General features: G+C 37.0%; 1 protein-coding gene across 2 annotated transcripts in view; it reads left to right on the top strand.

Annotated features, from left to right (window-relative positions):
* Positions 1–18,144, top strand: part of LOC108567468 (probable JmjC domain-containing histone demethylation protein 2C) — a 79,677-nt gene that overhangs the window by 7,383 nt on the left and 54,150 nt on the right. For both annotated transcript variants that reach the window (XM_017928081.1, XM_017927997.1), the window contains exons 2-3: positions 381–466; positions 6,617–6,713. In XM_017928081.1, coding sequence (XP_017783570.1) covers positions 381–466; positions 6,617–6,713 — 183 coding nt within the window. The remainder of the gene's footprint in view (positions 1–380; positions 467–6,616; positions 6,714–18,144) is intronic.

Raw genomic sequence — 18,144 nt, 5'->3', positions numbered from 1 at the left:
ATACCACTGCAAACATTTCGTGTTCTTGTACGAAAATAAAGTAGCGCCTGCATGTTGGTTGTTTCTCCCGAGACTTATTTTTCTCGTTTCTCGCTCTCTCCACTTTACCATTTCCTTCTTCATCTTTCGTTCCCTTTTGTTCTTCGAGAGGAAATAATAAAATGCAGAGAGTTAAAAGAAAAGAAAAAAAAGGAAATGAAGAGGAGATGGGTAAAGTGCGCGATGAATAAATGGGAAACGATAAAGTTGTTTTACGAGTTTCATGAACTTTGATTGTGTCCATAATTTCTGTTGCTCTCTTTTGGGAATTTTCGTTTTTTTTTGTATATTGTTTTTTTTTTATGTTTCTTCTTACATATTCTTTATGTTTCGTTCTTCAGTTGTGGAATCGATCATGCGTGGGGAGAACGTGGGGATCACCTCTCGACGGTCCCGATCCGCCGCCGTCCTGCATCTGCAACAACCTGTAAGTATATTTACCCAATCTCCTCCAAATCCCAAATCACCAAAGGCTGCCCATTCCGTTCAACATCCGAAAACGTGTCGGTCTTTTCAGCACTTTATTTGTTAACTTGTCTTCGAATCCTTACAACTCAATAGAAACTGAAACACATTTATTCAATTCTACGACTTTCCCATTACATAACTTTTTTTTTATTGTTTCACACTATTCGTATTTTGAGACATAATTGTCCATTGCATGTACATATTACTCTTTGCAATAATCATAATAATCATTGGGTATGATAATAGAAGAAATGTGTAGACGAGTATTTGATGTGATTGAAGAGGCAATAAACTCTTTTGCTCTCGTAAAAGTATGGAAACTGAAAGAGAGATAGAGGAAGGTAGACTCTGTGTGCAATCCAATATTAGCATATGAAATTGCGAGAAAGTTGTTCTCTGTGTGTGTGGCACGACGTGGATGAGAGTGTTGTGCCAAAGTGTGGTATTGCACCTACGGACGGTTAGAGATAATTTGGCGTGCGGTTGATGACCTTTCTTTGTCCTCCAAACGACTCAGCGCCGCCGCCGTCATCGTCGCCGTTTACCGTTACACCTGTTAGATTTTATTGAAACAAGAATACCGCTCGAGCGCATGACTCGTTCCTATTTCTTCAGTTAGTTTATGACGAAGGGCGGAATTTGAAAAGGAAATGTTAAATTATCTCTCCCCCTGTTCATGATGATGATGTTGACGATAAAGCGAATCAATAGCTTCCGCATTATTTCGGAAGACAAAAAGGAGGACAGACAGTAACGTCGCTTAGGAAAAATTGCAAAACCGTGTCCTATTTATGGTTCATCACTCTGCAGACGGAGGAAAGCCCGAGCCGCCCCAGAAATAGATTCAGACTGAAAATAAAACAGACTCCGACGTCGCCTTGCTTCTGCCCTCCGTCCGCTCTCCGCCACACCTATCCTCTTGTTTTCTCCACTTCCAGGGATAAATCCAATTTCCAAAACTGAAAGTTTCATTTGGAAACGTACACATACATATAGAAACAGCAAAACTTTCCGGTGGCGGAAACTTCTACGCCAAGTTTAACGGACAACAATTTAACACTCTTTTCCATTCCACTTCGCGTTTTTTTGTTGTTGTTGTTTATTACTCGTTCAACTTCCCCGTCTATTTTAATCTAGGCGATCGATCGCTTTATTACTTTCTCGGAAGCTTTCTCACAAATGGAGTGTTATTGAATATTTCAATAAGGCGTTCACAATTCATGTCCAGTTTATCCAACCGCTGGGACTCTCTCCCACCCATTCCTCCTGTACTCATTTTTTTGTTTGGACACAACACCTCCCCTCCGCGGACGAGTCTGGTTTCCCTTATGTTGAAAAAGAAAGAGAAAAGGCAAAAGGAAAACAACCACCCGGCCTGGAAATAGATTGTTCTAAATTACAGTGCACGAGAAAATGTGAGCACTAAATTACAGTGTGTACGCCTAGTCTCATGCTCCGGACCTAACCTAATTTATTGCAGAAACTCATAAAAAAGGCAACAGCACTCGAGCGCTCATCGATCCCAGATCGATTGATGTCCACGCTAATTTCCGAATACCTCTATAAATTTATTATCGGCGAATTCTTTCCTTCAATCTTCCCTCCAACCATCATCGCCACCACCCTTCAGCGATGGGGAAATTCTCGGAAACAAAATTATTAGTTGGCAAAGTTCCGGGGATTCCAGCGAACTTCTGGTATGAGGGTGAGGATGAGTATGCACGACGTTCATCTACTAAGTACATCGGTTAAAACGTAAAATTGATTTCCATTTGCGTTTGCGAAACTTAATGCGAAGACACGGAAGAATCTTGTCTCGAGCACGGAAGTATAGTTTTAAAGGATGCAGAGCGGATTCTGCATGCATGTATGACTAATGTGGTCGGGGGAACGACTTTCTCGTGTCTCGGGGAAAAATAAACCGAATCAAAGACCGAGTAAAAATGATTCAGACAGAATCAAGCATAAAATGGATTCGATTTACGAGTGGAAAAGTCCGTGTCCGTCGTATGGACTCAACCATGAAAGCAAATGATGTAAATCAAATAACTGAATAACAATAATCATAGATCTTCTAATTCTTTGAAAAGTGTATTAGAAAGGATTTACTGCAAACAACAATAAAATTATATGTTTATAATAGTACATATGTGATTCACATGCATTGGATTTTAGACTCTAGAGTGATTCATGTTTTTTTTTCAATCAATTTATGTTTGTTATTTATTCAAGGTAAAACGCTTTATACTTTAAAAAAATATGGAATTATTTAAAATGTATTTATAACAAAAGTTACATAATTTATATGTTGGACACAAAATGCAAAAAATAACAACAGTTCAACGATATTATCAAATATTTCTCAACTGGATCTAAGCAATTTGGATATTCGCTCGGAATTGGAAGCAGGGCTTTACCAATGAGGAAATACTTTCTTTTAATTAAAACTTGTATTTTATAGCTTTGTGTAACTTGTTTTTATTGTTGATTCCCAGTGCAATGCATAAATTTAATTCTTCATGTAATGTAGGTCAAAAGTAAACTATTTCTTAATTGAATTGTTATATTTTTTTTTATATAAACTGGTTTTAATGGAATCAGCAAATACCTTAAATTAGTACCAAAACGTGGTCATATCAAAATAACGCAGGACGACTTTAGGCTTGAATAATAGCAGTAAAATAAGCCTCTTATGTGCGGTCAATGCGATCTCCAAAGTTATTTCCTCGCTATCGATTGAGAACACCTTTGGTTTCGCCGAAGTCCAAAATGGAAATGGCTCAGAAACTAGATCAGTTAAAATATAAATAATGTGCATACGGTTTCCGTTTGCCTCAATTCAGTTCACGTTCGGAATTGTAAATTTTATAATTTCGCTTCTATTAAAGAGTGTTCGCAATTTCGAGCTGCAAATCGCACGCATATGCTAATTGCGGATTCGCTAATTACGCAACTATTTCCGAGGCGCGCGGCCGGAAATTCCGCAGTTCCTTTTACGAAACGATCAATTAAAGAAAGACCATTATTCATATTGCTGTAGGTCAGTAAACCCGACGAACCGCGTATGAATTACGCCGTGTTTCGTGTGAGTAACCCGCAGTGAATAATCCCTGTTGTTCTTTTCTTCTTGTTTATTTATTTATTTTTTATTTTTCCATCTCGTTTCATCCACTCTTCGTCCTCTCTTTACTTAATTATGTTCGCTGCATGATTCGTAACTAGAGAACAGAATGTACAGTTCCACTGCCAACGGGAGAACAAAAAGGAAACAATTGAATCCTTGAGCATGTTACAGTTGTTCTTTTTTTTCAGTAATTTTATATTTTTAGGCTACAGCAGCAAAACTTATTTATGTCGCGGATAATTGTTTCCTTTTTCAACTCTCTGCGACACGGAATCTTCTAATTCACTTTAATTCCCTCATTTGTACCTTTCGAAACAAGCTTTGTTCATTACCCAAATACTTTTTAAACTCTTCACTGATTATATCTAAAAGCGTTTTCATCAATATTTTACATATTCTCATTCTGTAACGCTGTCACATTTAGGTTTGACTAGACGCCATCTATTATTATAATTTTTAATTTCATTGAAAAGAATAAGTTGAATAGTTGTCAAATTTCAACAAATCATGTATTTTTTTTTTTCAATTTAGCAACAATAGTTTTTAATTCAAAACAGGTTTAACTGTAATAGAAAAACAGTGATATTTTAAACTAAATTCTGTGGAGTGTTTATTCGAATGTTCTGCGACACGGAATCTTCTAATTCACTTTAATTTCCTTATTTGTCTCTTCACTGATTATATCTAATAGCGTTTTCATCAATATTTTACATATTCTCATTCTGTAACGCTGTCACATTTAGGTTTGACTAGACGCCATCTATTATTATCATTTTTAATTTCATTGAAAAGAATAAGTTGAAGAGTTGTCAAATTTCAACAAATTTCAAATAAATGTTTTCAATTTAGCAACAATAGTTTTCAATTCAAAACAGTTTTAACTATAATAGAAAAACAGTGATATTTTAAACTAAATTCTGTGGAGTGTTTATATGAATGTAAATAAATTTTAAAACAAAATTTTATATTGTTGTTTTACAATACAACAATAAAGTAAATGTTGCAATTGAAAACAGATTTAACTTTAATAGAAAAACAGTGATATTTAAACTGTACATTGTTGAGTGTGCATTTGGATGTTCCACAAATTTTAAATAACAATTTTATATTATTGTTTGTTTTGAAATACGTTCAAATCGATTGACTTTTTATTTTGAAACGTTTAAGCTTGAAATGTCATGTAGTAAATGTGGTAAGAAGTTTGAGTAATATAAATTACTCAAGAGTGTATAGTATTTCTGTGAAGGATTTGCATAATAATTCGGAATTTGAAATGGTTTTGTCGGGTTCGGTAAAATCTGTAGAATGGGTTAAAATGTAATTAAATTAAATTCAGCAAATGAACCTATAGTATCCACTTCGATTTACATATTCATGTTTTGCGAGGAGCATATGAAATGTAGAGATAATTAAATTGTTTGCGTCTGGAGGAAGGAATTGATTTGGGAACGTGAACGCGCGTCTTTATTGTTTTCATCAATCCCCCATTTTCAGAATGCGTCGGCGGTTATAAAATCAAAGGGAAAGGGAATGTTGATGATTTTAATTTGATGAATTGTTTTTTTTAGAAAAGGGTGTAATGTAATCGGTGAGCGCAATCGATATCTGGGGCGGAAGGTTTCAAGTGAGCTTTGGGAAGCGCGTGGGTTTTCGTATGGTTGATGGGAAGAGGAGGGAGGAAAAGGGAAAGGGCGACGACGTGCTTCGTCCCACTCGGAAAGGGCGGAAAAGGGGAGCGGGCGCACATCGCACACACGCAACATCGTGCAACTTAACATTTGGTCCAGTTCTTGGTAATAGCCGATGAAAGTACATGCATCGCGTAATATCGAGGAAAACTGGATGGTAAATACACAGGAGAGAGCGAATCCGGCGGCTGCGCCCATGACTTGCCCAGCCCTGGCGCGCTGCACTCCGCCCCAGACTTCTCCGACTGCTCGAACCTCTGGATGTGTGGATGTGCTCTTTGTTACGCGCCGTGGATTTTACCGACTAACATTTTCTATACATCAACAAAACAAAAATTAAAAAAAAAAACTTTTTCTCAAACAAATAAATTAAACAACAATCCGCGCCATCAAGAGAAGGATACCTTCACTCTATGCCCCTTTTTGGATACTTTGGATATGGTTCTTTAAACTTGACATTGCTCTCAGTGCCTATTGAGAATCAGTGCTCTCTCTCACTCTATAACTATCTGTAATTAGTGATTTGATTGATTGGTGATTGAAGCGAAGTGATTAGGAGGAAAGCTTTAGGTAATTTCACTAGATTACAAAGACCTCCTGAACTTAAAAAGAAACACAACAACATAAACTCGTTTTCTCATTAGCTTCATAATACACTCACTGCAAGCAGAGACATTTTAAAAACCATTTACATTCATTTCCTGTGACTATATTTACACGTCCATCAAAATTCACTCTTTAATCATACAACTGTGGTTTTACGGTCCCCGCGGTTTTCCAACAACGGAATAATGAACGAAACCAGAAAAAAAAATTAAGAAGCAAAAACAAGACCAGAAGAACACATACAACAACCCATACACATGTCCGAGTAAATAAGATAACCGGTTCCCAGGTGGTTCCCTCCGTACCTATATTTATTTGTCGGCTCCGGCTCATTACGTTGGATGGAGAGCGAGAATGGCCATTTCGCAAACTCTTTTTGAACAGGTTTTGTTGGAACCGGACTTACCTGCCACACACAATAATAACCTTGGAACAACAAAAGCCCATAAATCAGATGTGCGGCGAAGAAACAACAACAACAACAACGGCAATAGCAGTGGTAGAAGAATGAGAAGAGAAAAAAAAGCTGCAAATTCTTCACGCATTTTTCGATTTACATCATTTCTTTGACCTTAAGTTTTTTTTTTTTGATCGGAATACGCTTGCTCCCACCCCTAATTGAATGAATACTGTTTGTTTTTTTTTTATAATTTTATTTTCGACTTTTTGTTTTGTTTCTCTCTTTTCGCAGACCCGCGTCGTTCGGGTGAATCCAAGTGTGAGGAAACCGCGCACCGGAAAACCGGGCGAATCGATCCCGCAAACATCGCCAGAACCACCAGACAAAGGTGAGTCCGACAACCCAAAAAAAAGCACATACACATGATGCCCTTTCACTTATTTATTTACTCATCCTTCATGTCTACTACTAGTTTGAACGATAACATCCATCAGATAAAAAAAAACTTAAAACTTTATACAAATACACAATTCTTCATATCCTTAACTACTCTCGAAGATGACAATCATCATTAACCAATAAAACAAGTATAAAGTTTCATAATAAAATTTGATTTGTCTTTTAATATCCAAATTCAATAACCATTTTTTTATTATATTTTCTACGAAGATTAAACTATGAAACTTTATGAAAAAAATCATTATGAACATCATTTTTGACTATGATAATTGTCAATCATATATATAAACTATGAAATTAATAAAAAAAAACTTCCTAGTTTGCTTATCTTCCGGTATATAGAGTATAAGGTTTTTAATTGAGCGGAAAATAACTTTTTTGTGTAGGTAATCTACGGACATTAAAATGCAAAAGTTTTAACTGGAACACCGAAATTTACTTCTCTTCCAGGGGAAACTTCCAAGCAATTGCAGCAATCAAGTGCTTAAGAACTAAGTTTATCTAATGGCCTTCAAATTAAAACACGAACTCTAAATCTGTGTTAAATATTACCTATTTTGATACAAAGTTCAGTTCATAAGGTTTCAATATTTCAATTTAAGACTTTTTATATTTTGTTATTATTAACAAATTAAATAACAATTGACGTTGAATATTTAGAAGAAAAAAAATGTAATTTGTAAAATAAATTGTGATTCTAATGGTACCCAATGGGGTAATCTGACTTTAACAAACTTAGCATAAACTTATTGCCGTATTCATTGAATTCTTACGTTTCGAGGAGATTTGTAATCCTTCTTTTGGTGACAATTAAAATTGATTTGTGATTCTTGTGACTCGACCATTTGTCACTTGGCATCAACAAACATTTGCAACAATCGTTGTATTTTCTCAGAAGAATTTCAACATTCTTTCAAATGTAGACGACAATTAAAATTGAATGGTGATTCCAATGTTGCGGTATGTCAGTAATCTTGGCATCAACAAAACCGAGAGCATCAATGTATTCGAAAAAAAATAATAGTAATGAATAATGGCTTCTTTGATTATTTATTTTGGCATCAATAACATTGAAACTTTGACCTGCGCTGCATTTTGGATGATGATGATGAACTGATGCGACGATGTATCATGCGAAAGAGAGAATGAAAGAGGGACGAGCGTAAAATGCAATTTCCCAGAATAACTTTTATGTATGTTAAGCCAACCGTTTGTGTATGTATATATGTTCATGCATGTACGTCTATCTGCGTCAATGTGTGAGAGAGTTTGTACATAGCCTGGGCCTCGGATTATTTACATGTTCCGAAACAACTTTGCGCGATTCCTAAACAAAGCACGAGAGAGAAAAAAAAAACAAGTAATGTAACAAGAAATAAACGAAAATAACGAAAACAAGAGGAGCTACATTTTCCGAAAATGTATTTTTAACCCGTCGTATTTCCATTCTAATTTTTCTCCCATTTATTTCACTCTATCCTCATATTTTTTTTTGTCTCTCTCTCGATTCAATCCCGAACGCCAGATGTTGACACTGTAGGAGGCGGCAGGTTGGATCTCCCCACGTACCGCTTTTATTCTCAGTTTAGGCGCCCTTTCAGCATTCCACGACCCTTTTCCTATCTCTCTCCATCACACAAACACATATATCTCAGCTTCTATCCTTCTCCGACATCTCCTTTCAACCCTTCGCATAATCTGATTTTTTTTTCCCCGAAATTCTGGTTGTTTTGATACAGTAATCCTTTTCGGGCTTTGGCCCAATTTGCCAGCTCTTGCATAATCTTAATCTCCCCATTAAGATACGAATCGGATGTTAACTTAATGTTTGATCTACACATAATTAATCCTTCCTGATCAATTCCAAATTCGAATTAAGTTATTCCACATTTCTCTCTGTCAATGAGCAAACACTTATTATCGAGAATTACTATGCATGTTTAGCAGGATACGTTTAATGGATGCATTAAGACGCAGGGCACGTCCTGCGATCGATTAAAGCAGAAGTCTGGATTGCGAGGATGTTTATGATTTGAATCGATTCCATTAAATGTTTGTTGCGAAAACTCGTTCTGCCACCACGACTCAATTAAATCAAAATGATGAACGAAGAAGTAGAAGATGAGAAAAAAAATATATATATAACGAATCTTTGATGTTCGTCGTACGTTTATGGTCCTTCAATTAAAATTAAATTGCCGGAGCGGTAACAGGCATGTCCTTTTATGAAAATTAATTTCCTTTTATCGATGATTAAAATTAGACTTCCGACGGTCGTCTTTCGGTTTCGTTTAAATTGCGAGAGGTGAAAGCACGTTTCATCAATTACTACTACCCGAATCTCTTCGATCTCACTCTGTGTACGCTTCGAGTCTGCAATATAAATGACCTGAAATAACCTTTACATCGTACATTTTCAGTTTTAACAATTAACGTTTCACATGATACAATCTCAATTGAACCGTAATTTTGTAATATTCTCATTTAATTTTGATATTAAAAAATCGAAGTAGTCTTTGTATAATACGCACACAAGTTTCAATGAGTACAAATTGTTGGTACGGTCTATTAAAATTGCTTGAAATACAATGAGGTGTTGTTTTGTGTTTCCGATGTTGTCGTCTGAGAAATAATGAAACTGCGTTCACGCCCAAACCGTGTCCTTTCAGATGAAACGGGAAACGAGATGCAATTGGGTTACATCAATTCCAATGCATTAAAGCTTTGCAGTTCTTAAGTGGTTTCCCCCTCGCGATCCATAAACGTTTGATCGAATCATCACCAAATTGGTCTCAGTCGGGATGTTGATGGTCGGGTCCGCTGCGTGGGGGACGGAATTCCAACTCAGAGTGCGATAGTGTGTGTGAGAGATAGAGAAGGAAGAGACAGCATCCTGACCGTAACCGATTCGAAGTCATTTAATAATAAAAGGAGCGGAGTGAGAGAGCCGTAAACTATCCTTATTGAATCCCGAACTTTTCTGAGTATATTTCCGAACCTCTCCCAAGTTCACCAATAACCAAAGAGAACGATAGTAGTAAGCAAACAAGAAGAAAGAAAAGAAAAAAAAATGGAAGAGAATAGAATGATGTATGTGTGTTTGGCATTACGCAATCTGAAACTGGGTTAAGCTATTCTGTTGTCACAGTAATATATAATGGAAAAATGTTCTTGTTGCTCGTTGGCCTTCCTCCGCGCCGAACCGAAAGGTCAACGACCCGGGATCTTTCTCTCTCGCCCTCTCTTTTACAAACTCTCTTTCTCTCTCTCTCTCGCAATTCATCATCATCTTGCGTTTACGATCTGGCCAGCCACTCGGCTGTTAATGTAATAACAATGCGATAGAGTTTTGTATCGGCTAATCCGTTGCAGGCAGGCAGGCATTCCGATCAATTTGTTATTGTTCCATCCGTCCGGCTGCGATATACCGTGCCCGAAGATTGATGATGATGATGAGGATGATGATGCAAAAGTTGCAATATTTTTATCAGCCAATTTGAGGCTAATGCAATTACGCGAAATTGTGAGCATCGCTGCTGTAGCTAAAATAGAAAACATCTTTATGGCTTCTCCGCTTCGCAAGGCCAGCAAATGGCCGTTTAACTGTCTCAAGGGAAATTGCTATCCTCTTCTATCGCTCGTTCTCCTCGTACAACCTTTGTTTGCTGGAATTGTGTCAAAGATTTATTGACGGTTTATTTCTTTTATCACTGACATATCTTCTGCTCCTTCTGATTCACCGGTATTTCGTAGAGTATTGCGATGGAGGAAATGATATTGTTTAGGGTCAAGGAGAAAACCTTGCTGCTGCATCTATACTTATTCAATGATTGCAGTGCAAATGATAAGTGGATGATGCTTTACTATTTTATTTCATCAATTCAAGCTCGAGTTCCCTCCAATCTTCGAAACCGTTCAACATTTAACCTCGAGGCTTTTTCCTGTTTTCCATCCCAAATTGATGCTTCATTCAGTTATCTTCAATAATTCTGATTAATGGTTTACGCAGTAAGCAACTAAACGTGAATTTCCTCATTTTGAAAAACTAACAAAAAAAATAACATGCTTATTTTCGTTTTGGGTACTTTTCCCAACCAAATTTATGGCATTGTCACTTTGTGTACCGAGCAACACTCTTACATTAAACCATAAACTGAGTTTAAATAGATTATGAAGGTTTTTGGTGAATTCACTCTCTTTCTGGTTTGCGCATTAAAACCGGTCCGTTTCCTTTCCAGGTACTTTTTGCTTTTTCTTTTCTTTTGTCAATAACCAACATCTTTTCAATAAGATACAAATCCGAATCTAAATAGTGTTTCGTAATTTCTTCTTTCAACCAACTTTTTTTTGCATACAAACTTCTTTCCTTTGTAAGATTCGATAAATCCAGGAATTGTCTTTCTTGGTTTTCACATTGCAACTGCAGAAATTAGACTGTTACGAATTGCGTTTTTTTTTTATAAATAGTTCTTTCTCTGTTGGAATTTCTAAGTGACTTAAATCAATGCTTCAATATTAGTTTAAAATATTTTTAGTTAATAAGTTTTTTCTCTCTTAAATATAATAAGAAATGCGTTTGTAACATTGAATGTTCCAACTTAATTTAAAGTTGACAGCAGAAATTCCAAATTCGATTAGTCTTAGTTAATGATTTTCTCTCGCTCCTTGTGGTGATGTCCTTAAAATATCCCGGAGGAGGTGTTTGACGAGACGCATCCGGAATACGGATTAGGTTCGTCCTAGAGAGTTTGGCCGGGGACGTCGAAGTTTCGTCGACTTTGACAAAACGTAAATAGAAGAAAGAAAAAGCGCGTAAAAAATGCCGCTGGGAAATGCGAGAATCAATAAAATTAGAATCGCTCCTTTGGCACACGGTCTTAATGAACACATTCTAAACTCGTGCGTGACACAGTCTGATCTTCTCTCTCTCTCAATCTCAGGCAGTCCTGGCCCGTAGCCAGGGAATAGCGGAGGAAGCTCCAAAATGAGATAAATAATAAGTAAAGAGATAAAAAAAATTATATATATAAAGAAAGAGGATGAAAAAGCAAAGCAAAACAGAAAACACAGCCGGAATTTCCTCTCGGCTGCGACGACGGGAAATCGCACCACTGGGACGACCTTCGAGCGACCTCTGGGATCGCACTGACCTGGACAAAAGTGCAGTCATAATAATAACAATATCATAATTGATGTCGTAATGGTTCTGGGGTGGTGCAGAAACTGGTTGTTGTTATTGCTGTTTTTGTTGTTGTTGTTCTTGTTGTTGATGATGTATGTGGAGAGAAGAGGACCCCCGAGGCGGTCAGGAGGAGATGGGAACGGCTGTTGTTGTTTCTGCTGCGGTCGTCGCTGCAGCAGCCTCCGTTGCTTCTAACCCATTGTTCAAGTTTCTCTCCTCTTTTTTTTTCCTCCTCCAAGGTTGTAATTTGTTCTGCGGGGAAGGATCTAATTGCGTAATAAATGCCCCTTCCTTGAGCCGAAATGCGCGTTTCGGGCCTTCCACCACGAAGAACGTGATCGTGTTCAACGGTGCGGATCTCCTCTCCGTGACTTCTCCTGAACAAGAACAACAACAAAAAAAAAACAATCTTAAAAAATAATAAACAACTTAAGTTCAGCCAAATCGTTTAAAAACAGTAATCTCTAAAACTGTTTTTAGTCAGACTATAATTGTGTAATTTATAACAATTTTGAGGTAGTTACTAACGTTTCTATAATCTATACTAAACTTAACTAACTTACTAGAAATTAACGTTTAATCAATTATATAATAATGTGATATAATACAAATTTTAATTTTGCTAGTTTCATTCAAGGACTTTTTAAAACTACTATAAAAAAATCTACAATTATCTACATACTTAAATATAAAATTAGTACATAATTGCGGTTAACCAACTTCCCTATAAAAACAGTGACAAAATGATTACGATATTCGCTAAATTAAGAATCAATGAGCAAAAACCACATCCAGCCTTTGTTTAGCTTGAAAACTTTATTATCATATTAACTGAACACCGAAACGTGGGATTTTATTGATTGTACCGAAAATAAATGTTTTTTGTTGATGAAATGATGTAAATGAAAATATAAATACTCAATTCAAATTTGATCAGCTTAACTTTCGTAAAGTTAGTTCTAATATTGGTCTGCTATGGTATAATTAAGGAGAGTAGTAAAGAAGACGAGACACGGTGGGAGGAGAGGAGACTCGACTCCACGTTTCTTTCATTCCTATCCGTGCTGTACTTACTCTCCCGGCTCCGCTAATTAAATTGATGCCGAGATGTAAAAGGAGGAAGTAGACGGCTGTATGTGTGTGCATATCTCTTCACTCTCCCGGTTGTTATATAAACCTTGCTTAGAGTGTAGTACCGTTAAGCCATTCTGCGCCGCCCAACTGTGAGATTGCACTATTGATTTAGTGCTCTCTGAGAGTTCTCTCTCTCTCTTTCTTTCTTGCACACCCTTTTCTCGCTTTCTCTTTTCCTCCTTCGCAACACTCCATCATCTCCATCTCGCTCTCCTTCACCCTGAAAACCGTCGGGAGTTCGGAATGTGCGAATGCTTCCTTTCACAATTCTGCATCATCCCCCTTCGCTGTGTGTTTCGAATCGGAATGACCTTGCCCAGACTTCCTCCTCCTCCTCCTTCCACCACCTCATCCCATTACATACAACCAGACCCCATCTACCTGCTTAATTCAACCATCTCCTTTTACACTCAGACTCTTCGCATACACACACACACCTCTCTTTCTCATCCTATCCAACTATTTTCTTTCTTTATATCTCTACTCTCCTCTATATACACCAGACGCTTCAACTGGTATAATAAAGAAATACCCTCAGGCTAGGGCAGACCGAAATGTCAGATCCGGATCGCAGATTCGAACAGCAAACAAGCAAATATTAATCTATATATGCACGTGAGTTTTACTGGTGAGGGCGGGTGGTTTCATTCGCATGCGTGCGCCGCCCCCGCAAGCACGACGACAACAACAACAACAACGTCGGCGGCGTCGGAATTCAAGCCTCCCCCGCCCTTCAAACGCAACATCCATTGTGTTTTGCCGCCCCCCACGAATGCACACACAATACACGTGCACCTCAACAAAGTGATTATTATTTGTGCTGTTCAATTCCACTCTTCATTTTCATTTTTTTTTTGTTTTCGTCATTTCAAATTATTTATTTGTACATAAATCTGCTCGCGTATCCACGCACGGTGGGGCCGAAACAAAATGAAAACGAACAGCGACAACAAGAAAAAAAAATTATGAATGCGCAGAACAACAACATAAATTTCGAAACAGCATCAACGCAATACGTAGGGGGATGGAAAAATCCGTTCCGCGTTTTAATTTGATCAAATATCGAATGACATTCGTACGCCCGAAATCGTAATTTATTCAACTCGTTTGTTTTTGCATTGCAAATAAATGCGACGATTCTGTCAATGCCTGTGTGTGTGTGTACAGATATAAACAAAATTGCATTTTCGGTTTATACAAAAATATGTTACCATTTGTATTGCAAATACAATTTTGCTGATCTTTAACTGCATTACGTAAAAAATATCAATAATTCAATCTTTCACTTGTATATTTTTTTATAATGATATTAATTTCAATTCAAAGATCATAATACAAGTTACCCCTTGTTGTTCGTGACGTGAAGTGACATGACTTGACGTGACGTGACATGGTGTGTTACTTATGAGCTAACTAGATATTGAAAGTGCTTTTAAATATTCCAAGAGCTTTAACAGCGGTACTGAAAATTTTATTACTTTTATTGTCGATGAAGCTGTAGAATAATTTAATAGATTGTATAAAGGTTTGAAGATTGGCTAAATAAAATATTTAAATTTTTCTACAGTAGTTATAAAAAATAAGTATAATGATATAATCATGTGGAATGAGAAATCTTGTCTAAGAATTAAATATATCAACTTTAAAAAAAAGGCATTTCTCGAAACTAGTTTTTATGAGAGATTCGAGGTAATCCTTGATCTTGAAAAGCCTTGTTTTCTAATTGAGTGGATGAACTATAATTTTAGTCTTTATTTCTCGTGTTCCTCTTCGACACGAACTCGATTTTCGTCTGGTAAAGCATCATAATTAGAGATGACCCTCAAGCGTTTAATAATCCTCGCAGCATCTGACCGCGTTTCGGTAGGGCTTCAATCCCTCGCTCTCACACACTCACATATATATATTTCTTTGCGAAACGTTGCACATCAATGATGTTTCCACATCCTCGTTTACGGTCGAAACGAGTATCCAGATCACCAATGGATAAGGATAATGCAGCGTCCGTAATTCCAGTAACGAGTAAGGAGCGTAACTGTTTTTATTTTGAGTAATCAAAAGTGCTTCATAATTTCTGCACCATTAAAAGAGAGAACTAGGCTCGTAATGATTACCTACGGGCATTCCTCCATCTCTCTCGACGCGCGGAACATGCCTTTTGCTGCATAATTAATTGCCTATTCCGAAACGCTTCTGATGGAATTTATTGCAAAAATGATAAATCCACTTAAAATGTTAATCACACACAGATACCATCGGACTTTGTTACTAATCCCAACTTATAAGTAAACATACTTAACGAATTCAGCTACAACTTATGTAAGAGCCTATTAGTGGCAACTGGATCTCACATTATGAGTACAGTAATATTTGGATTAAGTTACTTCGTTTTTTTTGGCTTGAATAATTTAAAGGTGTAGATGGGGCTATTTCCTGTTCAGCCGTGTCACTAGTTTTGTTAAGTATGAGGTCTCGGATTTCCAGAGAACCCCAATCCTATATAAAACCCTACTCGGCAAGGATATGGGGCGAGGGGGACTTCGTTAAAAGTGATGACCTATTCACAATTCCGAAATGGATAATATGTAAACCGATTAGCGTCAAAGCTTCATTGTATATTCTTTCTATTCAAAAAAAGACATGATTCATCCCGAAGTCTTATTTAATTATTTCTAATTTTAATATGAAAACACAGATTTTCTAAACTACTTAATATTGTCATATATAAATGAACAACAACAAAATAATTTTACCAAAAACGACAATAATTTGGACAGAACGATTGATGTATTCTCATATACATATAAATCATTATAATTAAACTTGATTACATACAATAGCATTTTTTTTTATTAATATATGTGTGGTAAATTAACAGTGATGGAGATAATAGTGTATGTGATACGATTATATAATTTACCGTTAATAAAATAAAAGGTGTACGAGTATAGCAGACAGATGATTTCGGTAAACGCTGCTATTAAGTGGTATTGATCTATAGATCAGGTGCGTAACCATTCGGATGTTAATTGAAGAGCAGCTGTTCAAAGATGACCGAGCTTACGTAACCGTTACGATAACGCCGCCACCGTTTATTATCGCGCTCCGCAGAAAGGCGGCGTCGGGATTTAGAAGTGCGGCATTTCACGTTTGCTCGCAATCCGCCGACTTCCGGGTTCGGATGAAAGTAATTGAATCATCGAAGGCAGAAGAGGCCGAATGAAAAGATGAAGAAGAAACAGAAGATGAAGCAAAAGAAGTGGGTATAAAATCGTTACATCCGTTGCGGACGCGGAAATCGCCTTATTGCGCAAATCTGTTTTATACGGCGGTGCAATTCCATAGCGATTAATTTCCATGCAAAACGAGGTAAAAGTATGTATGTGTAAAAAGAAAGAATAAAAAGAGTGCGGTGGTAATAAACTGGAATGGATTGGATGAATGGCGGGGATAATTTCCTCCCGATGCAGTCACGGGATTAAGCAAAAGCGCGCTTGGCCTTGTTTTTTGTCCCGAGTTTTTCTTTTCCATTCGCTCGTTCTCGTATCTGTTTACGTTTCTTTCTGCCTTGTTGTTTACAATCGGAGGATGGATTTCCATTAAAAGTTATCGGCTCGCTTAATTGGAACTAATCTAACTGCACGGTCGGATGGATGATGGTATCTGTATTGTGACAGGTGGTGGTGGGGGATTGGATGCAGGTATGCGCGCGAAGATCACAGCTTCCGCCAACGGTTGCTGCGGATTGCAGGGAAATGTTGTTACTATGACAACCCCTAACGGGGCTCCATAGCAGCCGCGTGCGTGCTGCCACGAACACACGAGCGGGGGGGTAATGGTGGTGGTGGTGGTGGGTATTTCGCTGAATCACCTACATCCGAAAACCACCCCCCCCCTAAGCCCACACCCAACCTAATTGAATGCCAAGTGGAATTTTCCCCTCTGCGAAACTATTCCTCAACCCAACTATCCATCAACGCGCAAACTGCAACCGCAACTAACCAACCTTTCCTTCCATCCAAACCTCCACTACCTCACAAAAGCAAACACTGACCTTCGGAACATGACCACAACATAAAACCCCCTAATTTCTCTCACAATAATAACGATAATCATAATGCAAACTCTCGGGTTTTACTATTTTTTTTCGTTTAGTTTTTACTAGCAGGTTGTTTGTTTCGAATCGTAATCATTCCGCAAACTTCCCGAACTGAATTTAATCCTCAAACCCTTTTCAAACCGCGCCGCCGCCGCCTCGCCCGCCCTTAATTAAAACTTTTGTGCTCAATTGGCGCTCGAATTTACTACACAAACTCGATTCCATTTAAGGGCTTTAAACTTCTCCCTATATATTTTTTTTGTCTGCGACCTTTCCGAACAGCACAAAAAATATATATTTCTCTCACAAATGTTTTCTTTTATCTTTTCCTTTCAACAACTTTCTTTTCAAAACTTCTGCTTTAAATTATTATTATCATCATCTTTTCGTATATGATCTCATTTTTATAATTATTATTTTTCTATTTTTATTGATTTATTGGAATACTGAATGAATTTAGTACACTTGGTTCTCTTTTTATGCGGTAGATACGTTCCACAGGAAAACGCATAAAAATAAATCACACAAAAAAGGACTAGACACACTATAACAAAAATCGCATAAAAAAGGGTTTATTAAATTTCAGAAAAATAATTAGTCTTACTATATATCTGAAATGTTTATTCATAATTTTATAAAAACGTTAACAATCATAGACACGTTTATTTCTAAATTTATACGGAAAAAATTTACAAAAAAAGTACAGAATTTTTTTATGAAAGTTAATCTTTCTTCACATTTTTTTCTTTAGAATTATCGTCGCTATATGAGAATGTTCGGCATAATTTGCGAACTGGTTCTAAATCACTTCCATCACTAGAAGGATAGTCAGCATATCAGATCTATGTCCTGAAAATAATGATTCTTTACAAGTAAAATTAGTCTCAACTTTGCATGTTGATTTTTTTCCCTTTGACAATATAATCAGTGATTAAACTTTGCGAT

The sequence above is a fragment of the Nicrophorus vespilloides genome, unplaced genomic scaffold (genome assembly GCF_001412225.1).
Source record: "Nicrophorus vespilloides isolate i.1.1-1 unplaced genomic scaffold, Nicve_v1.0, whole genome shotgun sequence".
NCBI classification, from domain to species: Eukaryota; Metazoa; Arthropoda; class Insecta; order Coleoptera; family Silphidae; genus Nicrophorus; species Nicrophorus vespilloides.
The sequence above is the reverse complement of the archived record's forward strand: the minus strand, read 5'-3'. Positions and strand labels throughout refer to the sequence as shown.